A 26,562-nucleotide genomic window follows, 5' to 3' on the forward strand; every position below is an offset into this window, starting at 1 on the left:
GCATCGCCCACAAAAACCTTCAGGGAAAAGGTCCCCCTGCCCTCAATAACCTCATCAAACCTCATAAAGCATCCAGGAGCCTCCGCGCCAATGATCTACATCTGGTTGAGGTCCCCAGAAACAGGAGGTCCCGTACCAGAGGACATCTTTTCTCCTACAACGCCTCCAAACTTTGGAACTTCCTGCCTATTTCCATCCGCCAGGAAGTCAACCAGCTCACATTCCAAAGACAACTGAAAACTTGGTTCTTCCCATAAAACTTCACTTGTTCCTCCGCACGTCCGCAGCGCTGGGATGCCCCCGGGCAGCCATGCGCTATATAAGAGCATATACAATACAATACAATCTCTGTGGTCCTTTTCAATTGCGTTACTTGCTTGTGAGCATAGTCTTGATAGTGGCTCCAGTGTAGGATAAAAAACAATTGGATGTTGAGTGTGACAGTGTTTTTCAGCGATGAGCGCTTTGATGGTCCTGTAAGGACTTGAAGATTCTCAGAACAGGTGATGTTTACTGCGAAATATCATGTTATTAAATGTTGAAAACAGAAATCCAGGTGAAATGATTACAGCCTAAGATAGCAGAATGTTAAATGGTAAATCGCCCTACATATTTAAAGTGAGTCTATTCCTATGAATTGTTGTAAGATTGGAACTAAGCTATTTCCTTTGTGCAGGCACTGCTGACTGATGAAACAATTTCCAATGTACCCATTCTAATACTTGGCAACAAGATAGACAAACCAGAAGCCATCAGTGAAGAGCGGCTACGAGAGCTATTTGGCCTCTATGGTCACACAACTGGAAAGGTATTTCATGTTTGGTGTTCTCTTTTCTTGTACAGTTCCTGCATAACCATTGAATGAATTACATGTTTATTTTTTTTACAACATTGGTATTTTATCCTGCATTCATTTATCATTAAACTGAATTGTATTGTGGTACTTGTATGGTAAACATCACTTACAACGAAACTTTTACAACGCACTACCATTACAACGCGGTCATTACAACGCAAACTATTACAACGTATTGCGCTGGGGGGCGCTCTAGGATAGGGAATAAGTTTAAATTACTATCCAACACCTTCCCTAGTGTCCACGGGGACTGGAGTTGGAATAGTAAATTAAACTATTCAGTATCCAGCACCCAAAAGCGCTATGCGTTGTAATGGTATGCGATGTAAAAACCGCGTTGTAAAGGCAGGCGTTGTAATAGCCTGCGTTGTAACGTCATACATCCACTTGTATAGCGCACAGTTACTCCCAGGCGTGTCCCGGCGCTAGGGAAAAGACAAAAGCAGAGGAAAAAGGGAACAATCAAAGAGTAAAAAGCCAAGTCTTCAGCTGTTTTTTAAAAGACTATTCACTCACTACTAACCGTACCTTGGCCCGGCAAGCTATTCCAATCTTTCGTGCCCAAGAGGGCTAGGATCTGCCTACTGGTTTTGCTTGCCTAACCCTGGGGACCTACCTAGCAAGATGACCTGAAAATGACCATGGTGTTCTAAGGGGAGAATAAAATTGAACCCTATTGGAGAAGTATTCTGGCACAGACTAATGGAGAGCATCAGTGTCAAGGTTTTAAACAGGATCCTTTTCCTAACAGGTAACCAGTGTAACTTGATAAGATGTGTCCTCATCAACGCACGTCTGGGAGGATGGAGTACCAGCCTAGCTGCTGCATTCTGGACCATTTGCAATTTCTGCACCCGATACTTGAAATATGACTTGAAATCGAACTGTACATTATTATGGTTGTTATATGACGATCTACAACAGCCATTTTTGCCCTTGCTTTTCCCTAAAGATATTGATTGTTCAGAGTTGATAACAGTAGATTGGCGATGCTTTATGATAAGCTCAAACGTTTTACTGTGTAAAAAGGGTTAATCACAATCCTCTGCGGTAGTTTTTAGAGTTGTCTTGATTAATTATCGCACCGAAAGTAAAACACATGTAGCCAAATATGGTTGACACTTAACATATTGAAACAACAGGAGAGAAAAGGGTCAGAAAGTCATTCTTACACCCCTTAGGTAATTTATATCAAACAACAGAAGAGTAACTAAGTGGACTATTAGCCTAGATAGAAACGTTTTTTTTTGTTGCCTAAAAAGTCCACAAACCAAATGAAAAACAGGTGAAATTAGTCAGCGACACTGTGAAAATGAACCCTCAAGCACCAACACAGTCGGTGACTGGCTTCATCATTGGGTTCCGACACTTAACATAGCCGTTTCCTGTTGGCGACAGGCAAAACAGTTTACACAACTTGGGATTCAGTTCTTATAGCGCCAGGACGATTTTCATTCTATGGCGTTCTAGGGTGGTGAATGGCACTATGCAATGTTGAACACAAGCCAGTGTAACCTGAGTCATTTTTCTTAACACGGCTACCATTCTTGCAACCACTCAATCCTGAATGTGTCATTTCCTTATTTCTAGTGTCCTTCATTTTTTATTTTTTTTAAATATCTTTTTATTGCAGGTTGGAATAATACACCCTCAAAGTAGTCAACATTGCTGCCATAAATTCGCTTCCGTAAATATAGTTACACAGCCATTCAGCCCACAACCCGGAGGACGGGCGGCATCAATTTGAATGTGGCATACTCTTTCAACGCATACCTTTGCAGCAAATTCAACCAACTACTTTCAGAATACTCCTGCTTTTCTTTTTCTCTCCAACTCCCCACCCACCAACTTGCCCAAACACTTAAGCCAACATTTAGTTAACCACACTAATCTCCTCTAATTACACTGTTCCTGCTCTGCCTCCACCCTCATCTAAACCATAGGAATTAGAGCGCCAAGTATAGTGCAAGTATCTCCTTGAAAGTAGTGGCAGTTTCAACCCTAGTATTTACGGCAACACGCTCTTCCTAACAGTGCTCAGAGCCCCTACCCCCTTAATAACCCTCCCTCCCTCCTAAAACTGTGGTGCGGGCGATTACAAGTCCTAGCTACCATTTCTACTAAAACATGTATCGGCAAGCGAAGCTAACATGTGGAACCAGCCATCACCTGGACGTGGAGTGCTCACTCTTCCTCCTCCTGTTCCATCTGATCTTTCAGGGACTGAACCATGGCTTCCCAAGCCCTGGCCACCTCCAGTGCCTTTTCATTACCCGAACGGGTAGCCTGCCTGAGCCTCACCACGCTTTCACAGCTTGCCCACTTGCAGAGTTCCCTCTTCCAGCGTCCACTCGAAGGGCCTTCCCTCGCCTTCCAATGCCATGTAATCTCGTGCTTAGCTAACAGAAGACACAAATCTATAGATTTACTTGTAACCTTGGTCTTAGCAGTGTGAGGGAACCAGTGCAGCAAACAAGTGGCCATGTCATAATCTATCCGTCTGTCCGTCACCGCGCCAAGCAGCTCCCCCACCTCCTCCCAGTAACCTTCCAACTTCGGGCAGTGCCATAACATGTGTTCAATCTCAGCCCCTTCTTCCCTGCATCTCGGGCATGCCGCGTCCTGGACCTGAAAGTACTTCCGGATTTTTCCTGGTGTCAAATAGGCCCTATGCACTATAAAATATTGGATCTGCTGGAGACGCGCATTTCTTGTGCCCTTCCACGCCCTCTTCAGGATGTGACCCCACGCAGTATCAGGTCTCCGGAGCGTACAGGCGATGCGTCCCCGCCTTGCGCTGCGTCCTATTCCAACACATCCGCAGGGTCCGCTCCTCACCAGTCAGGCCCCGCACATCAAGCCTCTGCTGCATCACTATATACGCCAACACATGACGCGGTATTCCCCGACCCCAGCCACTTTCTGGACCCCGATATTCCCACGCTATATGTTGTGTCAGCACCTGCAATTGAGCCGCCAAATAATAGAGCTCAAAATCCGGCACTGCTAGGCCGCCCTCCAATCTTGGTCTCAACAACGTCGACAGCGCCACACGCCTCCTTCCCGTACCCCACAAGAAGCCCACCACCAACGACCTCAGCGCCTTAAAAATTCCCGGCGGGACCAAGATCGGTAAAGTGCGAAAATAATACAGCAATCTGGGCAGGGCCACCATCTTAAGCAGAGCCACCCTGCCCAGCACCGATAAGGGAAGCGTCGCCCAAAAATCCATGCAACTGTTCAAGGCCTTAACACATCAATCTATATTACCCTCTTATAAGTCCTTCTCAGTATGGTAGATCCGCACCCCAAAATACGTAAGGCACGCCGGTTCCCACGTCAGTTCCCCCAATGATTCAGGAGGAGGTAGTCCCCGGCGGGTCGGGAAGAGACACGTCTTAGTCCAGTTAACCCGAAGTCCGGAGACCATCCCGAAACGCAACAACATGGTCGTAGCCCCCGGCAAGTCAGCATCGGCCTCCCAAAGAAATAGGAGTAAATCATCCGCGTATAGGGAGATGAAGTGCTGCTCACCCCGGCACAGCAGCCCTCTATATAGCTGTCCCGATCTAGCCTGTGTTGCGAGGGGTTCAATCGCCAGCGCGAACAACAACGGCAACAGCGAACACCCCTGTCGCGTCCCCCTCATAATTGGACATTGAGCAGATATCACTTCACCTATCCTTACCCTGGCGCTGGCCATGGAATACAATACCGTCGTCCACCGCACAAAGTGGTCGCCCAGACCAAAACCACTCAACACCCTGTGCAGGAAAGTCCACTCCAGACTGTCAAATGCCTTCTCTATGTCTACTGAAAGGACCGCCGCGGAGCTCTGGTCTTCCTGGTTCTCCGCCATTACCCGGAGGAATCGCCGGATACTCAGAGCCGTATATCGTGTGGGAATAAATCCCGCCTGGTCATCATGAACCAACGTCGTCATGTGCGGCAATAAACGGGTCGCCAGAATACTACTCAGAATCTTATAATCTACCGACAGCATGGAGAGAGGTCGGTACGACGCCACATCCGATTCCGGGCGTCCCGGTTTCAGTAGTGGAATGATCAGAGCCTCCCGCATCGAGCACGGCAGAGAGCCCTCCTCACACGCTTCCCGGTAGATCTCCACCAAGGCAGGCGCCAGCACCTCAATATATTTAGCGTAGAATTCGACCGGTAGCCCATCCGGTCCCCGTGTCTTATTGCGGGCCATACGTTTAATGGCACTTCACACTTCCATCAACGTAATATCCTGACCCAAGAGTTGTGTCTGTTCCTCAGACAGTTGTGGCAACTGAATCCCCCGCAAGTACTCCTCTATGTCTGCCTCCGTTTTCCTCCTGCGGCTACTATACAAGGCCTCATAATAAGAGGCGAAGCGTGACACAATCAGTTCCTGTGAATACGTCAGGTCGCCATTCTCCAACATTATCTGCATAATGTGGCCACTCCCCGGCGTCGGGTCGGCCAGTTTGGCCAGCAGAGTACCAACTTTATCTCCCTCCGCATGCACCTTTGCTAGGTAGCCCCGCTGATCAAAACACCGCAGCCTTTCAGTCTCAGCCGCCACCTTCTCTTTTGCTCCCAGCACCCTCTCCTGCAGGGACGGTTGCTCAGGCCTTTGTCGCTCTAAGTCCCTCAAGGCTCCCTCCGCTTTAGCTAAATCTTCCAAGACTGCCCTCCTAGCCCCCGAATACTTAGTGATGCAGACCCCTCGAATGACCACCTTAAAAGCATCCCATTCGAGCACCCGCGACGATGCCGTACCTCGATTTCCCCGGAAATAATGATCTATCCCGTCGCCCACCATGGTCCGAAATACCTGGTCGTCCAGGGTTTCGGGGCGCAGACGCCAAGTCGGGATCGCCGTAGTCGCCCTCTGCCAATTAAGGGAGAGCAACAGCGGGTTGTGGTCAGAGACCGTTCTAGCAAGGTATTCAGTGTAGGCAGCCATTCGAGCTATCAGAGGGGAACACAGGAAAGCGTCGATGCGAACATCCAGTTCATGCACAGCTGAAAAATACGAGTAATCTCTAACCTGAGGGTGTTGGGCACGCCACACATCCAGCAGTCCCCAACTCTCCTGCCATTCCGATCGAGCTTTAGCCAATTTCCTAACCTGGGTGGCCGCTAACGGTGGGTGCGATCTATCCATGTCAATATCTGTAATAGCATTCAAATCCCCCCCCACTAGTATCGGACCCACCAGAAAGGGTGCTAGAGTGCCTGACAAGCTATCCAGAAAACGGGCTTGGTCAGTGTTTGGTGCATAAAGACTGCATAGTACTATGTCCCTGCCATAGAGTCTACCCTCCACTGCTACATATTTGCCCTCATGGTCCACGATCTGCCTGGCGACCTGAAATGGGATCCCCGCCCGCACCCAGATGAGCACTCCCCTTGCAAATGCCGAATATGCTGTACCAAAGACCTGACCCCTCCATCTACGCTGCAGCTCCTGACCCTCCGCCTTAGTAAGATGTGTCTCCTGCAGCATTGCTATGTGCACTCCTCTTCTCAATAAATAAGCATGTACTTTATGGCGCCGAACCATAGTGTGCAAACCTCTCACATTCCAAGTGATATATTTCAGATCACGTAACGATCCCATCCCAGCAGTCTCGCCTCTCCGCCTTCCTCACGGTAGCAACGCCCACACCAATGCTCGACCCCAAAAACTCAACACCCCAGAAATAATGACCCCAGAATACAATCCCCCTACCCCTCCCCTCCAGAACAGGACCCAATAATACATTATCAGCCCCCATCCAAACTTCCACAACAACACACAAACTTCTACACTGCAGTAACCACTACAATTAGCCTTAAGGGCTTTAGGAGGGTGTTTCAGGTCCAACGGGTGGCAGGGTTCACCCCCGCACTTAGCCCAGGATCCCACGTACTAGATCACCTCATTACTTGCAGCACCAAAGTTTTTACCAGGCCCAGCAGCTCTACCTGGCCCATACCTCTGCAACAGCCTGCTGGAGGCGTCAGTCGCCGAAGATTCCATCCGCCGTTTGGGGTGTTACCATAGGGCCCTTGGTACTGTCTGCATCCGAGAGTTCAGCCCCTGATTTCCCTCTGTCGTCTTCAGAGTCCGACCCCATCGTTGATCCCTCTCTTTGCGAGCCCATAATCACGGCTGTCGCCGCCAGCGCACCCCGCCTATCCGCGGCCATTTGCACGCCCTGCTGCGCTTTCTGGGTCTTGTTGCGTTTGTGGAGGCGTTGTGATTTGCGCACCTGGACAGGTTTCGACTTTCCCCGCTCGCCCCTACCCCTCCGATCCGTACCAGCTCGATAGGATTCAAGCCAAGTCCATGCCTCCTCAGGAGTCTGGCAAAAGTGCGTGGTCCCATCAAGGATAATTCGAAGCTTAGCTGGAAAGAGCAGAGAATACTGTATCCCCTCGTCCCTCAGTTCCTTCTTCACAGTTAAATAAAAGGCCCTGCGTTTCTGAACTTCCTAGGTGTAGTCCGGGAAAAGCGTGACCGCACTATTCTCCACCTGGAAGGGCCCAGTCGAGCGAGCCCACTGTATTAGCAGATCCCTGTCTTTAAAGTGCAGGACCTTGACCATAACCGGTCGAGGAGGGCGGCCCAGCTGGGGCGGCCTGGCTGGAACCCTGTGCGCCCTTTCAATGGAGAAGAAGTAGGAGAGGCCCTCCGGGGCAACAACCGCTTTGAACCAGTTCTCCATGTAGGCGATCATGTCGGCCCCCTCCGTTTTTTCCGGCAGACCTACCACCCGGACATTGTTGCGCCGATTCCGGCTTTCTGAATCCTCCGCCCTCTTTTCTAAGGTCTCCAGGCGGGCCAGCACATCATTCAGCTTGTGTTCCGCGGTCACCACAGCCGGTTTCAAGTCTTGAAGCAGGAGTTCATTTTCTTTCACTCTGTCCGCCAATTTGGAGTGGTCTGCCCGTAGCAACCCCAGCCCCGTAGCGACCTGTGCTATATCCTGATGTAAGGATTCCTTAGTTGCCGTTATGGCTTCAAGGATACTGTCCAGGCGTTTATTCAGCCTTTGCTCCAGCGGCGTTCCCTCAGGGTCCACAGTGCTGTCATTACGCTCCTCCTGCTCCACCTCCTCCGCCTGTCCCGACTTCGGCTTCATCTCACGGCCTTTCGTAGCCAGATGGTCCACCAGATCCACTACTTCTGTCACCGGTATTCCCAGTACGCCTCCCGGCGCCCCAGTGTTTGTCCACCACCTCCACAACCAGCTCAACTCAGCGCCCGGAACCTCGTCCCTGTCACTCTGCACCACTCCAGGTCTTCGGTTCCTACCTGAAACGCAATTCTGGCTGTCGCTCTATCCCCACCAGGGCCGCGCCCCCCCAACCAGTACTTCAATGCAGAACGCAGGCTGCACCTCACTTCACCGGTTTCACACTCCCCCCTAGAGCGACACAGGCCCTCGCTCCTCAGCCGTGCACTCCTGCCGTCCTGCTCCTCAGTTGGACACCGCGGCGTATCCCCCCCTCGACAGGGCCAACCCGTCCACCGGTGCGTCCGTCTGGGTGGGCACTCCACCTTCCCACGGCTAGTGCCCCGGCCGGCAAACAGATTTCTTTGGCAGTCGACTGTTATGCCCACACCGGGGGCGTCTGCCCAGTTATCTTCTCCCAGCCAAGCCTACACCTATCACCATCACCAGCTCCTGCCAGGGGGAATGTGCAGGTGTTCCCAGGCCCAATGCAAGAGTCCACAAGATCGCCCAATGGTCACACTTCAAGGGACACCGCCTGTGCCAGTAGACTGCAGATCCCAGATCTTCAGTATCTGCAGCAATGGGGCGGCCGCACTCATCCTCCACAGCACAGCCACTGTGGCGCTTCCGTCCCGTGTTGGCTCTAGGTCCCCAACTGCTGCGCTCTTGCAGTGTGCTCCTCGCCGCAGACCCGCCCCTGCTCTCACCTTAGCATCGGGCGCAAGCCCGCAGCGCAGCACTCACCCGGATCGGTGGGGGGGGGCACACACATCCTCTAGCAGCACTCCTTGAGCATCTAGGTGTCCGTGCCACTCCGCCCTCTGCAAGGATCTCGGGGCCCGGCAAAGGGCTCAGCCATCAGTTTGCCTCCTCGTCTGGTCCCAATGCCGATTGTGCTTCCGCAGGCGATCAAAAGTCCCCACAATCCGGCGTATGTCAAGGCACTGCCCCGCTTGTCACCCGCACCACGGGCGCTCTTAAATGCCGGCACAAGCGCTATCGCCAGTTCCGCTGTGTCGCTGTATCAGGGCTATCCCCCGAGCATCCGCCATCTTGAGGAGTCGCTTCCCCTGCGGCTCCTGCCGTACCGTGATATTCCGGAGCGATTGCCAGCCCCAATGCGATTCTTCTTTCTTCAGATCGGCAGGCTGGTCTGCATCCCGCACCCTTCCGACAGTCGGCCAGACCCCCAGACAGCCTTTCAGTGCACTGCTCGCCCCGATCAGTCTTCCCGGTCCGAGGTCGCCGCCATCTTACAATCGGCGCTCGGCTCCCTCAGCAGCTCACTCTGCTCTCACGTCGCCTCTGGGCCCCCGAGCAGGACAAAAGTGGGCGCAGAAGCTGCTCCTTGTATTCCGATCCAGTATGCTGCACTGTAGGTGAGTTTCAGGATATTTATCAGGAATAAAAACGGGATCGGGCGCGGAGCTACAGGCTCATGCCGCCGTCCCCATCGGCGCCCAAGCCACGCCCCTTCTAGTGTCCTTCATGAAGTTTAGTAACCCCAAAGCAGGAGCTTTTGGGGGCATATATGTCCCTGATGTGTTGTAGCCTCCGCTAGGGCTCAGCCTTCATGACTAAGAAAGGGGAGGGAGTTGGAAACGAAATTAAGGTGAATAAGCATTCAGTTTGGTTGCATTCTTGTGCCACATCTCCTTACAATTCCCTGTTTATGCTCTATTCATCTGTAAACTGCAGCCGTGCTGCCAGAATATAGCATTAGAAGGCTGTTAATTGCGTAGCGCTTTCATCCTGTGTAAGTTTCAGCTTGTCCAAATTGACCCTCCTCCTATACCAATTAATTCAGTATCTCTAGATATAGTTTAAATGTTGACACTCTTGTGAATCTTCTGCCACATTCATTGGCATATTGAACGTGATCTGCTGCATGGTGTTGGCCATGTGCTGTTTGCGATGTTGGGATGGGGTACTTGCATAATACCATGCCCAGTACAGAAGTGCAGTCTCCAGGCAGCAGCATAAATATGTGTGCATGTGATGTACCCAATTCACTCAGATTTGAGACTTGAAATCAGGACATATCATCTGTGCTATGTGTGTTAACAGGCAAGTGCTACTCCATTCAGGGAATGAATCAACAATGCAACAACGCTCTCCTGGTTTATTTCAACATGCAGCACCGCTAGTGGGGTTTCCTGTGGCACCTGAATTCTCACTCCACTGGATTTGGGTGCTCACTCAGTGAGTCTAAATGGCGCTTCCATGTTTTAGGGATTTTCCTAGTTTTCCCTATATTAAAAGTTTCCTGTAGACACCCATTTTGAACAGAATGTTGCCTCAGGTATGACCCAACTGAGCTAATTCTTATGTAAGTGTTCAGCCCCCTGATGTTCCTGGTATATATATTCTGTAACCCATTATTATCATCAATCTGAGAATTCAGTAAATCAAACCCCATGCACTGTGAGTCAGGCCTTTCCATCTGCCCCACAACATGCACCTGATACTACGTGAATCCGGTGTCAAACTTTATGCCCATCTGATCTTGTGGGGCATGGTACCGCAGATCTGGATCGTAGCTCCCCATAAGCTGCACGCCAACCAGATAGGCAGGTTAGGCATATTCTAAAACTAAACACTACAATTTTCATGTTCATTGTCAAAGTGAGTACAGTACTATCCACCCGTCTGGTTCTGCTTATAGAGAGGCTAAATAGTGCCCCTGTTGTGCCTAGACTGATTGGGAGGAATTCAGTAGTTGGTTTGCACTCACACAGTACATCTGTACAAAGATGCAAGCTTAGTATAAATAAAGCACCTATGCACTGCCCCATGACAGCTGAACCAATTAAATGGTATGGTATATCCTTGCCTTTTCATATCTCACTCCAAGCTCATGATCCTGATGCAGGCACCTCTTTGGACAGCAGTCAGCAATCTGCTCCCTGCTGGATTTTCAGTGACCAAATAGGGCCCTAGGGAACTGCTTTCTGCCTCTAGCCAAGGTTGTGGGAAACCAATGCAGGAACTTTTGTTAGACTGCCGTCTTCTAGCATGTTTGTATGGCAGCAGTATCAAGATCAGGGATATCGACCAGCACATATATCGACTCCATAGTTTTGACAAAAAACTTAGCATCAAGAAAAGCATACACAGGAAAGTATAGATTTACTACTCTAAACTCCACATGTTGCTAGTAAATATTGTGGAGTCACTATAAGTGCAGGTCTATATTTAACCTTCAATATTTTTGTAGAACACCCCTTTTCCTGATGCTGTCTGAGGGCCCCAGCAACCCTGCCTGTGATGTTGACGGCAGTGGCCCATTTTAGTCCACTACTCTATTTGATGAGAAGCTGCAATAGAATTTTACTTGGAATGTTATATAGCGCGAATTAGACCCGAGGTATCAGAGCACCTTACATAAGTACCAGTTGCGTGACAGACCAACAAATTCATTTTATTTTTTGTTATTCGCAGGGAGATTAAGTGATTTGCCCAGAATCACAGGATGTTGAGCCTCCCAGCCGAGACTCAAACCCGGTTGCTCAGCTTTGAAGTCGACCTCCCCATTAGGCCACATACTCTTCCAGAATTCGATCTGCGTACACGATGCCACCTTTATGGTGCCTGTCCTTCTAGTTCCATGCTAGTTAATGTGTTTGAAAGAACCTCGTATAATCTTCATTGAGCTGGAAATAGCTACATATTTTCAGTTTTTAATCTCCTTTTTTTCAGATCATCAAACCATGTCTTTTTATTTGCAACAGTTGGGTGAATTCATGGAAAACTTAGCTTATGTTCTCAAAGCTAAGTGACCCTCTGTGGCTGTTTGCTGCAGCATGAAGTCCTAGTAGTTCATAAGGCAAAACATGACAGCTCTAGAGTAAGCTCTAGGTGGAGAAAGAGCCTCAAAACTGTGTTCTTGCACAAAAAAGTGAGGACGTCCTTTGAATTCAGTCCTTTTTTATCTTGCCCTACTCACGTCTGAGCATACCCTGCCACACTTATGGCGGCCAAAGCAGTAAAAAAGGGGGTGGTGATGGACGGAGCATCTGAACCAATCAAACACTCACACCCAGTCAAAAGATCTGGGTTTGATCCATCACCGTTCTTTAGCCCACTCTGCCACCCCAGTTCAGACATGGCTATATGCAAATCAGTCTGACCCTGTGCCTCATGGGAACAGTCCAGCCCGAACTGCCAAGCCATGCCTTCCCTGGACCAGAAACAAGCTTCCGAGGACCGGTTTCTGGCATTCCAGCCGTCTTCAGCCCGGCTTGCTTGAATCCAGTGGCAAAGTGAGCAAGGGACTCACGTCTGAGCATACCCTGCCACACTTATGGCGGCCTAAGCGGTACAAAAGGGGGTGGTGATGGACGGAGCATCTGAACCAATCAAGCACTCAGGGTATGCTCAGACGTGAGTCCCTTGCTCACTTTGCCACTGGATTCAAGCAAGCCGGGCTGAAGACGGCTGTAACGCCAGAAACCGGTGCTCGGAAGCTTGTTTACGGTCCAGGGAAGGCATGGCTTGGTAGTTCGGGCTGGACTGTTCCCATGAGGCACAGGGTCAGACTGATTTGCATACAGCCATGTCTGAACTGGGGTGGTAGAGTGAGCTAAAGAACGGTGATGGATTAAACCCAGATCTTTTGACTGGGTGTGAGTGTTTGATTGGTTCGGAGGCTCCGTCCATCACCACCCCCTTTTGTACCGCTTTTGGCCGCCATAAGTGTGGCAGGGTAAGCTCAGACTTGAGTCCCTTGCTCACTTTGCCACTGGATTCAAGCAAGCCGGGCTGAAGACGGCTGTAATGCCAGAAACCGGTCCTCGGAAGCTTGTTTCCGTCCAGAGAAGGCATGGCTTGGCAGTTCGGGCTGGACTGTTCCCATGAGGCACAGGGTCAGACTGATTTGCATATAGCCATGTCTGAACTGGGGTGGCAGAGTGGGCTAAAGAACGGTGATGGATTAAACCCAGATCTTTTGACTGGGTGTGAGTGTTTGATTGGTTCGGATGCTCCGTCCATCACCACCCCCTTTTGTACCGCTTTTGGCCGCCATAAGTGTGGCAGGGTATGCTCAGACGTGAGTCCCTTGCTCACTTTGCCACTGGATTCACGCAAGCCGGGCTGAAGACGGCTGTAATGCCAGAAACCGGTCCTCGGAAGCTTGTTTCCGGTCCAGGGAAGGCATGGCTTGGCAGTTCGGGCTGGACTGTTCCCATCAGGCACAGGGTCAGACTGATTTGCATATAGCCATGTCTGAACTGGGGAGGCAGAGTGGGCTAAAGAACGGTGATGGATTAAACCCAGATCTTTTGACTGGGTGTGAGTGTTTGATTGGTTTGGATGCTCCGTCCATCACCACCCCCTTTTGTACTGGACTTTCCAAAAATGCCTTCAATATATCTACACCCACTATTCTTACGATGTAAAAATGTAAATCCAGTATTTGTAAAGCATGAACAATTACCTGAAGGCGTCAAGAGGCTGGGGGCCGTCGGGCAGATTAAGCGAGCTATTGCCCAGAGTCACATGGTGCTTGGCTGACCTGCCACCGGCGATCAAACCGCGAGCCCCTGTGTTCCGGCGTCAGTCGACCTGGCCGCTATGCCACACCTCTTCCCGATAGATTGAGATATTGTTTTACGATACAAGATCATTCAAGGAGGAAGAGGCGGGGATGGTGAATGAAGTGTATGTATATTTGCCTGAAGCACCCAAAGTACACTTTCCAAATAATATCAATACAAGTGATCTTAGAAGGAGATAATTAAAAACAATTGGACTCTTTATAAAAATAACTTTGGCAGAACCCAAACTCAATAGATCTAGCTTTGTGTCAAGGGAAGTGCTTAGTAATAGCTGGATGACTTTGTCTGTGTTGTGCCCGGCTCTCTTGCAAGCCAGTCTTATAGTGAAGCAACATCCTGGGCTACACCAATGTGAAGGCTGAGTGTAGGTCCCATCTATTGAACAGACTGCATTAGCATAGATAAGCCATACTTTCACAGAAGTATGTTACGGAAATAAGTCAGAGGATGGAATTTCCATTGTATGTGATGAACTTAAAAGGCATACACACCAAATATTACATAGCAGACACTTTTGACAAAGGGACAGCATTTGCATTGTATCTTTAATGAACTATGTGTACATGGACATTTTTAATATGTGAACAAAAAGCTGTCAATCCAACAACACGTTATCATAACAGCAAAGTAAAACAAATTAACTTGTGTGATTAGTAAATAGCACTATGTCTTATGAGAGGTAAAGGCATATAGAACAATTCACTTCCCAAACGAAAACCCATAAATTAGCAAATAAAATGTTGCTGTGTCAGTCAAGTAAATCCATGAACGAACACACATTGGCTATCAATTACTAGCTACACTTTATATCGAATCAGCAGTCTGAAAAACAGGACTACTTTATGCTCCATCACCAAAACCTAATGTGAAAACACATGGGACAATGTAACCATCTGGGAAAAGCCAGCGTCTGACTGGGACATACCCTTGTATGAAGGATTTGTGAAGAAATGTTGACATGAAGTTTTCCAGACAATTAAAGCTGTGTATAGCCATACCTAAAAAGAGTGATTCAAAGTTTTAATTTAGACAGTTATGACTTTTCCAGGAAGCATTGCTGAATTAAATTCTTCATTGAGCTGAATGGCTCTGGCCTGCTACCAACTTGTAGGACACTGAAAGTACTAAGTAACAAAGCCAGGTATCCAACTCTGTTTTTCCCGATCCTTCCTGGGCCTAACCCTGTAATGGTGGGTGGACAGTCTTGTTTCTTGCTCTGCTACCAATTGTTTTTGTGCATCGTTACCTCAAGTCCTATTATCTGATGTATGTGTCTCTCACGCAGGAATGTCCTTTAGTTAGTTATGTCTTGCATGAAGCCAGAATCATGAAATTATTAGTAAGCTCAAGTTACATGACTTAATTTTGAATGTAAATTGGCAAGAATGGCAGGTAGGATGGTGGTGTGATAGGCTTATCCACTTCAGAAATGTAAGCAATTTTATATGTTTTAGGAGTAAGCAATGCTAGTAGGTTCATTGACAATTATCTGCCCTTACTCCCTCTGCATACACACTGCCCCATCTTCTCATAATCACCAGTAGTTCTTGACTTCTAATCAAGGTCGGATTGGGACCAAAAATAGGCTCGGGCAGCCCCAAGAAAAGTGACCCACATTTGTGGAGCGCGACCGTTCACAAAACATTGCTTGGTTAGCATCAGGAGGCTCATTTTTAGGTCTCGCCCTGCGAAAGCGCGCAAAGCGCGTTCTCGCTGCGAGAACTATAGTCGTCGGCTCAGCTTCCAATGAAGTGGAGACAAGAGATGGGCACGCGCCGCATTGTAGAACGGGATTTGGTCGCGCGTGTGAGTTTCTACCGTGGACAGCATGGCCGAATCAGGCACACACACACAGACACATGTGCGCGTGCGCACGCACACACACACACACACACACACATCCCCTCCCTCTCCCCCACCTTATTACTCACCGGGCTCTTTCCGCATGTCCCTCTCCCTCCGCAGCGGGTCAGTCTCGGCAGCAGGCTCCAATTCAGACTCGGAGCTTGCGCCGGGACAGCCTATGTGCACGCTCACGGCGATCCTCAGCTTGTCTTCCTTGTTTATATTTTTTAACACCCCATCAGCTTGCTTTCTCGTCCTCTCTCCCCCTGCTGCTACACACTATTAACCCCACTCGCCTCCTACAAACAGCTTCGTGCCAGGGTGAGGAGCTAATTAATCGGTGTGTGATTCAGGTGAGTTGGGGGAGGTGCAGAGATAAGTGTGCGGAGGAGGCTGGTCACAATTTGATGTAATCAGCCAGGGACTGGCTTCTGAACACAAAAGGGGCTCGCCTCCGCCCCATTTTATTCACAAGCGGCAGAGGGCGCCAAGCGTCTTTGCACCCAGGGCGCTATTCTGGCAATGTCCCTCTCTGCCAGCAGGTGACATCATTTTTTTGAGGCACTTGTTGCCAACAATGCAAATGAGGCTGTTGCAGGTGTCGCCACACACTAGCTGGCACCGCCATATGTCATGTGGATAGCTCAGCTCAAATTAAGCACTGGCCACCAGCATTAAAGCTGGCCCTGTTGATCAGTGACATAAGTGTGACATCTTAAGGTTGCGTGAACACGGGGGTACAGGTGTCTGTGGTTATTTGACACATCAGTTGTTTGGGTGTCTGTGCGGCAGGTCAATGGCGGATCCTTTGCTGCTTTGAATGCGGGAGAACACCACGCCCTGGTGTTGTGTCTCAGCGGCAGACAGCCCTTCCATGTCCCCTTAATTATACCTTTATTTTTCTCGCACTGTTTTTGTTTATTTCCTTTTTCATATATTTTCTCTTCTCCAGTTATACCCCCCGAGCCCATCTCCTCCCTCCTCATTTTCTTCTCCAACCTCTATCGCATCTTCTTCCTCCATCGATCAGGTTATACTACCTTTTGTCCCCATCTTCTTCATTCCCTCTCCCTGTTTCTTTCTTACCCTCACTTTCCATTACCAGTATGCCCTCTCTTTCTTTAGTTCTCTTTTGTCGCTCATTGTTCTTTCCGTCCCCTCATCTTAATTTGCCAGTGTTTCCTTTCACTCCTTCTCTCTGTTGTCTTTGTTCTGTCTTCCCCTTCCCTCGTTTTTCACAACGAGTCTATGAATTCCTTCCTCCGGCCCTCTTCCCTCTGTGTCCCTTCTCTGTGACCCCCTTCGCTTTTTCGTTCCTTCTTGCGTCGTCTCTGCCCCCACTGCCTCCTTCGTTCATATCTTTGTTGTTCTCCGCCTCCACCCTCTCCCATCTGTCCACGCCCCTCTTCTGCATCACATACCGCGCACCACCCTCGTGTTACACACATACACACACACAACATCACCTCGCTAAGCAAACACTCTCTTTCCAAACAAACTGTGGCAAAAGGGGGGCGGGGCGGGGATTCCAGGATGGCCGAGTGGGGGACAGGGCAAGAAACGGATGTGACCCTCGCGCACTACCCTGGGAGGTAACCGAGCCCCGTCTGCTGGGATGCAATCGATCCTCGCCCCCTGCTCTCATGACATCACCCCTGGCAGATGTTTGAATTTTGAGATCTATTTATGGTGTTTCTGTGGCTGTTGTACATGCACAGTACGCGCCTCGCGCTGCTCCGCTCCCTACCACCCAGGGACTGCACTGCACGCGCTGTGCCCCGATAGGACAAGTGACAATAGGTGAGCATATTCAGAATTCAGAGTGCACTATTGACCCGAGGTTATAATGCCATAAGTTAAGGGTCTGCAGGACTTACTGGATTATAAATTAAAATAACTTTTATTTAAGTATTATTTTTTTTTTTAAGCCATTGTTATTTGTAATATTAATACATTAAGTCATGTAAATACAACACATATTGCATTACAAATGCTATAGGTGTCACGTTTGCGAAAGTTATAACTATTGGGATTGTAAATGACAAAGCTATTAATTTCGCTATTTTGAAAACCAACACATAAATAAAATATTTGTCATTTACAATACCAATAGCTCAAACTTTCCTAATGCGAGACCAATTGCATTGCAAATGCTTGTTGGAGATAAATGTGGTATATTGAGCATTTTTAAGCTTGAAGGGTCAGTAGCATGGGTGAAGACTGGAAACGCTGCAGCTGTAAAAACTGGAATACTTATTTCAGTCTCAACACCTTGTACAAAGTTGCAAGAATCCTGCTCTCAATCAACTAACTCCTCGACTCTGATTATAACATCAATCTGAAATCTAGTAGAAATTCAAGGGGCAAAAAGGGTTAGGTGAGGATCCCTGGGAAAAGAACCTACAATGACGTGGAAGAGAAAAAGCAGCTCTGAAATTCCTCCTCTTGAATCACTGCATACGGGTTTCATAGAATAAAACCTGGTATTTTCAGTAGCTCTCCCCCTTGTTTTGCCCCCCTACCCATCAGCCATGCTGTCAGCTCGTCCTCTCCCATCTCATCACGGGAGAGAGGGGTTGGCAAGAACCTCATTCACTGCACCCTACCTTTATAAAAGATGAGGTAAAAAAAAGCAAGAAACTGACAGCTGGAGCCCATGAATCACTGTGCAGACTCCAACTTTGTGCTTCAGTTCTCGAGGCTGGAAGAAGCAGTGTACCTGCCCTGAGAGACTATCCAATACTATTATCTAAAGCCCAACACGTCAGGTAGCTGAAGGTAAGTAAGTAAAATAAACCTGTTAAATGTTATGGGAGAGTGTATGTGTGCTGTGTATATGAGTGATAGTGTAAGTAAGTGAGATCGAGTGAGTCAGAGGGAATGGAAATAAGTGAAACTTAGGGGCATATATATCAAAAAAGACTTTTGCGATTCTCAAATTGCGATTTTTAGAGAATCGCAATTAGAGAATCGCAAAATGCAATGTATGTAGGATTCGCTAAATATTTTGTGAATCCTACATATTCCTTATTTGTGAATCGCAAATTGTGATTCGCAAATAAGGAATACCTTCCCATTCATTCCTATGGGTTAGGAGGCCCATAGGAATGAATGGGAAGACATTCTCAATTTGCGATTACCAATTAGAGAATCGCAAATTGAGAATGCAATTTCAAGGTTGCAAGGGTGCCAAAAGGACACCCTGTTGCACCCCTGAAATATGTATGTGTGCACATGTGGCGCACTTGGATGCCCTAAGAGCATGTATGTGCGCCACATGGCACAAAAGTGCATTTTTCAAAGAAATCACAAATTACGACCAACTTAAGGCCAGATCTCAATTTTTCTATGCTTCCTACATTGCATTTAAGGAATCGCAATTTGATATTCCTTAAATGCAATCGCAAAATAGAGAATTCCAAATTTTGCCATTCTCTAATTTGCGATGTCCTTTTGGGATGATACATCCCAAAAGGCCTTTTCCTGTTCGCAAACGAGCTGATTCTGAGAATCGGCCTGTTTGCGAACAGGAAAAAGGCTTGATACATATGCCCCTTAGTTAGAGTGAGTTAAAGTGACTGAATGAGTGAAAATGAAGAAGAGTGAAGGCGGTGATTCTGGCTATATGATGTGCCTAGGTAAAATGCAGGCACACAAGTTGTAATTCCTGGCATATGGAACAGCTGTGTCAAAATGCTGGTGCTGACATACTCGGCATAATTCTTGGTACAAGGGAAACCTGTGGCAAAATGCATGCACTGGCAATTGGAGGAAATTCTTGGCATATGTGGTGCCCCACCCATGGCAAAATGCTGGTGCTGGCATGCTAGAGGTCGTTTGTTGTCTATGGGACGCCAGTGGTAAAATGCTGGCACTGACATATTGGAGGTCATTCTTGGCATTTAGGACACCTATAGCAAAATGCTGGTGATACCATACTCAAGGTAATTCTAGGCATTATGGCGGATACCAATGACATATTGGGCAGGGGACACATGCAACCACAACAAAATTCTGGCCTGACATAGTGGAATGGTATTTTTGACCTTGGGTCATCTATCACATATATATGGATACAGTCAATGGCAACATTGTGCCACTGGCATACTGTATGTAATTCTTGGCATTAACAGAGTGCCCATGGCATATGGGACCCATCCTTAATAAAATAATTCTAGGCCTGACACATAAAGATAATTATTAACATATAGGGGTGCCCACAGCACATTTTTAGGGTCAAACGTTTTCATTGACTTGGTACATCTTTAAAGTACTTCAGTATTTAGTAAGTGCCCTTTGAGAGGCAGTGGTTTTTTAGCAAGTTTATGTGAAAATTATGCTTTAAAATACACTTTTTAACCTCTTAAAAACGTTTTTTAGGGGGAGACACCCATGAACCTTCCTTGAAGTTGGGCATGCTCGCTTTGCCTGCTGACAGTAATGCAGAGCAAGGTTTACACCACTCCACTTTTAAAGCAGCTTTTTGACTTTGTTCAACCCCTGTATGTAAGGGACAAACATAATTTATTTTCCTATTTGGTTCCTATTATAGCACTATGTGTCACAGTGTAGGGTGACATAACGATTTACATCATACTCACTTGTACACAGAAAATGAATCATGCAAGTGTGTAAATCAATTCGTAGGAAATGTAACATAAGGTGTAAAAGTAGCATATCTTCGATACTGGTTGGTATGATATTTTAAGAATTCTTCGTCTGTTGAAACACAGACAAGAGTTAAAGCATAACACAGTAGTTGGGGTTGTCTGCACTAATGAGATTTATTACTATCCCAAAAACTTAACAATATCAAAAAAAAAGAAAGATTGATAAAAAATGAAATAACTTTCTATGCTTTGCACTTTGCATGCAGCTCCTTGATGCTGGTTCATAGCACACTGTGCTGCAGGCGAAGGATTATAACTAGGGGCACTAGAATTATATGATTCAGCAGCCATGGCATTTTCTGTGTAGTTATGGATTTGCCACATTTGCCACTTAATTCTTCGTCTACATCTACAGAATAATATGCAGATTTTAAGGAAAAAAATATTTTTTAGCTCAGTCAGTTTAAAAGTTACAAAAAAAATGGCGACATGTGTTCCTGCGCATTGGAAGGCCCTTCTCAAATGTAGACTGGTCATCTTTCAGTTGTTATTGCTGTATTTGATTATTAAATGGGTACTAATGGGGTGAAACTTTTCCCAGACTGGGATGATAATGTTGTAAAGTGACAAAATAATGAAACAACACCATAAGAAAAGTTACATAATTTGACTTTTCTTGCCCCAAAATTGAGTCAACTGCTGCCTAATGTGGTCCTCCCTGCCGCATAATTCCAGTGACAGTGGTTATAATTTATCAGCTGCAAGTAAGAAAAGGACATATGTAAACAACGGGATTCTATCAAAAGTGATGGTAGTGATTATTTTTTGGTATTTTGAATTTTGTGAAGACCAACTGTCTATGGAGTGAATAAGAGGGGGGAGGGCCCTCTCTGCAGTTGGCAGAAGAAGAGCACTATGTGCTTTTAAAATACCCCTCACACACTATGAATCCCATAGTGTCATGTGTCATCATTGGGGTCTTCCCGTCCCTCTACGGGGCGGGGCGTGCTGCAACCTACGAGCTATGCGGGAGCACTTTAGGTGATTTACGATAGGCTATGTGTGGTGTAAGGACAGTGATAAGTGATAGGGGTGTAGGGACCTATATACGTGAATATGTGAGAGATATAAAAATAGTTTAAAAATCCCTGGCTAGTCGAAAAAATTGATATAATGGTTTCGCTGGCTGGAAAAATTAAAAAGGGGTGGAAGAGCAGAACAAAACGTATTGTCTACTTGGTCGACATGACATGTTTCGTAGGCAGACCCCTTCTGCCTACTCCTCAGGACCTCTGTTAGTCCCTACTGAAAAAATACTTAATTCTTTACTAACAATTGTATGCCTATTGTCCTAAAACCTGGCAGCAAAAATCAGTTGCCTGTTTTTTTCCCCGGGGCTTGAGTGGGCCCAGTGGGGTATGAAAAAGCAACAATGTGACCTTTTGTGGTCCCTGTGGAGACAAATGGGAAAAAGGGAACAGAGGAAAAAGTTAACCCGAGTGCTCAAAAACCCATTCATAGCAAGAAACACATTGTGTTCTTGTATCATTTGGTACTTTACAATAGATTTGCATATTTTATCAAAGAGGACCGGTGATGTCTAGTCTACGGTTCCGGTCAATGGGTGAAATCACCCTTCAAAACTTTCACGCTGACAAAAAAACACCTCAACACACGTCACACACACACCTTGCGATCGACCAGTTACTAGGTCGTTGTAGTCAAATGGAATGATGTTAAATCTCCTCAGACAATTCTAGTAGGAACTTAATCTCTGTTTAGAAGAAAATTTTACATAAAAAGGAATAGAGATAAAACACATGTATTCATCGCATAAATGTCCTCGTTAATACATACGCTTTATTTTTTAGTTGCGTGCCCCATGAGCTTGCGTCTTAGGGTTTATGGTCTGCGGAGTACTGAAAAGGAAAGAGGAACCGAATCACTCGAAGTATATCTGAACGAGTGTTCTTTTTAAGCCCCCGGGTCGCGTCCGACCTTGTTTTTAAAGACCCACGGTCTGAGTCTAACTTACGTAACCGCTAGAACTGTTTTATGTTAATCCATTCCCTGCAGCAGCTCCGTGGGTTACCGGTAGTCTGGCAGAGACTTGCTATTAGTGCCGGAGAACTCCCGGCATGCTGTGCGGGCGTGGCTGGGGAAAGCTAGAGAAAGCTAGAGTGCTAACCAAGATGGCGTTGTTTAATGGACTTGGTTGAGGAAAAACGGAATGTCTTTTTCTCTCTTCTATTTCTGTTGCTGATCGTGAAAGTGTCACGCAGCTACAATTTTAGTGTTGATGTTAAGTTTATACAAAAGAAATGTGTATAAGGTGATATAGGTTAACAACTAAATTGGAACAAGCCGATATTCTCAGTTATTGTTTTACAAAAATCGGCGTCCCTAATTCGAAAATGGCAAACTGCATTCATCCATTGACACATACATAATCAGACCTGCAAAATCAAGATTCTTACAAAACGACCTCAGTGGATCTGTTCGTATCCATTATCTTATTGGATGAAGCGCTGGAAAGGGGATATATTCTCAAGCTTTTATACATGTTCATGACATGAAACACCAAACATGTTCCTTGGAGGTTTTTTTTGCATGATATGAAAACAGGTGTCATATTAGTTTTTCTCACAATTGGCCCCACGGAATGTCGTCGTTAAGGCCAGTGTTATTAGTGTCCAGACGGAACACCCACCTCTGTTCCTTTTCTAGGAGTAGTTGTTCTCTATCCACTTGTTCAATTATTGTCCATGAGATCTCCTCTGGTTTGTGCTTTTTTTCTAGGAAGTGAGCGGTTAGCTTTGTGCTGGCTCGCTGGCATTTGATAGTACTCTTGTGTTCCCCTATCCTTATTTTAACTGCCCTGCTGGTCATCCCCACATATTCTAGCTGACAGGGGCACGAAATAATCACTACCATCCCTTTTGATAGAATCCCGTTGTTTACATATTAAGCTCAGGAGGGTGATTCTATCACTGCTGCCTCTTACTTCCTCAATTGTTTTTTGAATCAGTAAGAAAAGGACGCCTGATCAGTAACCCACTGACGTTTGTACATTAAATACAAATCTTTCATCTGCAAACTACAGATTGTGTTTGCAGCAGATATATAAACTCTCTCTGCTAAAATATTGATGAGTTAAACCTGACTAGACAAAACACGGATCTCGCCAGCAAGTACATGCTACGATTACAGAAAATGTACTGAGCCTGTGCTGGTTAGATTACTTAACGAAATTCGAACTGACCAGGTCGAAGTTAAAATGGCCCCAACACCTGACCTGACCTGGCCTGGCCTTCCAAGGAGGACTTGTCCTAGGAGTTCTAGAGCCATACAGGGGGTCCTAGGTTTTTTTCACATAACTTCCAAGGAGGACTTTCCTCCTTTGTGCACTCTCCCACCCCCTCCAAATATGACCTAAATGTGAAGTCCCACTGAGGAGGGGCAGGTGACTGTGAATGACAATGCCTCACTTCTGGGACAGGTTGGCCCCAGGGGGCAGAGGTGAGAACTGACAACTAGGTGAGAATGGCCCAAAGGCCACAACAACATCTGGCCTCTTCGTGCACTGTGGACAATTGACAGAGGCTCAAAAAAAGCAACCCCCTGCTGGCACTTTAGCACCAGCTCATGCCCGACTGCCCGCATTAGCAATCTGACGCTGCTTGCTCTCTTGAGAGTTACGGACCTAATACATTCCCCGAATTACTGCAAATGAGCGAAGTGAGTGAGCCAGGTGACTTCTATGAGCATTTAAGGGATTCTCCCCTGAGAAAAGTTTGAAAAGAAATGGGGCACATGGGGCACATAACCCATTTTAAAGCACAATTTTCACATAAATTGTCTAAAAAGCCATAGGACCTGAAAGGGCGGTCATGAAATATTCCAGAACTTTCATGATGTTCCAAGGAAGCCTGACCCTCCTTGGAAATTGCATGGTTTAACCCCATATGTCAGAAATTATCTTTAGTATTCTAGGGCTTGAATTTTGCCCTAGGTGTCCTAATTGGTCAAAAAGTACCTCCAATTATGCCAGGGTCAACAATTTGACATGGGTACCAACAGTTTGCCAAGAAATACATACAATACCTCAGTGCCAGAATTTGACCACAAATTAACCTAATGGTCTGTGGGCACCCACAAATCGCAAACCTTACATTTAGTGTGCAAAGATCCAAATTTTATCATGTGTGACCGCAGACCAATTACTACCAGCATTTTGTCACGGGTGCGCCCATATGCCTAGAGCCTGTGGTTTGACGTGAGTAATACGCCCACCTATATACCATGGGTGAAATTGACATAAACCAAGTGTAATCTTATGTATGCCAGGGCCATTGATGTGTATGCCTATATTGTATATGAATTGTTGTCTCGCTGCCTGTTTTTTTCTGTTTCAAAACTGCATAAATATTTTTATTTTTAAGTATGCCAGAGGCACACTCAGTAGCGTAGCGTAACATAGGCACAAACTCCCACACAAGCACTTTCACATACTCTGAGACACACACTCTCTGACAGGCACACACATACATACATTTTCACTCAGTGTCTCGCACGCTCTCTCGCACAGTCACAAACACTCATCTTCCCTTTTTTGCAATCCACGATACTGTTTTGCCGGTTAGTGAATCTTGAAAAAAAAAAAATTTCTACAGTATTCAAAAGTCAAAACAGATACCTTTGCCAAAGCTTGTTGTAGTACATTACGTGGATGAAGTAGTGCACTTCTTCAAAATAGGTGCACAGTGTAGAAATGTTCTGATATTATGCATGCCTCCTTCCAACCAACAGTAATTTGCATGTCGGAATGTTTAACTCTTATTTACAATGTTTAAAAAAGCCCCAGAAAGTTAGTTGCCGAAGATGGTGGCACATAAGAAAATGGACCCACTTGCCAACTCCGTAAAAGGTTTTAAAAAACAGGTTTCTAATTGTGTTCTCCACACCTTCCTTGCATTTGACGCTTACTAAAGACAGACGGGCATTTTAGGAGAAAAAAATTGGTAGTTACAACATTGTCACTCCATTACCTTATCATCATTACTTCTATTATCACCAGATAAAAGCTTGAAAAATAAAAGCTGTTAACGTAACAAAAATAAAATGGCGGGCATTTTTAACACAGGGTATGTATAATTAATTTCTAGCAGTTTGATATAGCGCAAACTCGACCGGAAGGTATTGGAGCGCTTTACATGAGCACCAGTAATATTACACAAGGATCCATTCTTTTTTAATTCTATTTTTTTAGGCAGTTTAATAATAAAAATAAAATTAGGAAGCTGCGCAGTCATTGTCGAGTTCACCTTCTAACCCTTTTAAAACAACTTCTTCCACAGACAGAAGTAAAGGCATACTAGAGAAAGAAAAGCGTATGTGATTCATTCATAAATAACAAGTGTACTGGAAGCTGCTTCTTTGCAGCATAACGACTGTATAGTGACTTTGAGCTGCCTTGAAAAGCTCTTGGCACATTTTGCCAGTCGAAATGTGCTGACTGGAAAAATTGAAGATTGTTTATTCCTCTAAAATAAACAGAAGCTTTATAATCCCTGCAATCGATCCGGATCCATTTTTTTCATTCTGTTTTTTAAAACACCTTTTATTGTTTGCATGTTAAACAGATTAAACCCAGATACGTGCATGACAAACAAAATTAACATAAAACCAAATTAACATAAAACCCAGCACTGTCATATGATGCATGTCATATACAGAAAGTAGTACAAAAGGGGGTGGTGATGGACGGAGCATCTGAACCAATCAAACACTCACACCCAGTCAACAGATCTGGGTTTAATCCATCACCGTTCTTTAGCCCACTCTGCCACCCCAGTTCAGACATGGCCATATGCAAATCAGTCTGACCCTGTGCCTCATGGGAACAGTCAAGCTCGAACTGCCAAGCCATGCCTTCCCTGGACCGGGCTCAAGCTTCCTAGGACCGGTTCCTGGCTTTACAGCCGTCTTCAGCCAGGCTTGCTTGAATCCAGTGGCAAAGTGAGCAAGGGACTCACGTCTGAGCATACCCTGCCAACTTATGGCGAACAAAGCGGTACAAAAGGGGGTGGTGATGGACGGAGCATCAGAAAGTAGGGCATGTTGTTCTCTTCTCATATGTTGTAGGACTGCTCCCACCTGGGGACCACAACGTCTATGTTTAGAGGAGGGGAGGGAGCATGGTGTCAGCACTTAGTATTTGTGTTGCAGTTTGGGTGGATGAATTACAAAAAACATAGGATTGATACATGTATTTTTTACAAAATTGCAGATACCCTGAGGAAGGTTTAATAAGAACCGAAATGCATTGGGTGCTATATGTTCGTAATTCAGATGGATCTGAAAATTCTAATGTTCGCGAATTGGCCTGGATGGGCAATTCTAGAATTATAAATGCAAAAATGTAAAGGAGTTTCATCTCTTTGGCGTGACAGATGAACTTGGAAAAGATTTTGTGGAAT

General features: G+C 46.5%; 1 protein-coding gene across 2 annotated transcripts in view; it reads left to right on the top strand.

Moving 5' to 3' along the window:
• LOC144769233 (small COPII coat GTPase SAR1B-like) overlaps positions 1 to 26,562 on the top strand; it is a 382,034-nt gene that overhangs the window by 322,926 nt on the left and 32,546 nt on the right. For both annotated transcript variants that reach the window (XM_078653274.1, XM_078653275.1), the window contains one exon: positions 677 to 808. In XM_078653274.1, coding sequence (XP_078509400.1) covers positions 677 to 808 — 132 coding nt within the window. The remainder of the gene's footprint in view (positions 1 to 676; positions 809 to 26,562) is intronic.

The sequence above is a fragment of the Lissotriton helveticus genome, chromosome 7 (assembly GCF_964261635.1).
Source record: "Lissotriton helveticus chromosome 7, aLisHel1.1, whole genome shotgun sequence".
In the NCBI taxonomy this organism is placed as follows: domain Eukaryota; kingdom Metazoa; phylum Chordata; class Amphibia; order Caudata; family Salamandridae; genus Lissotriton; species Lissotriton helveticus.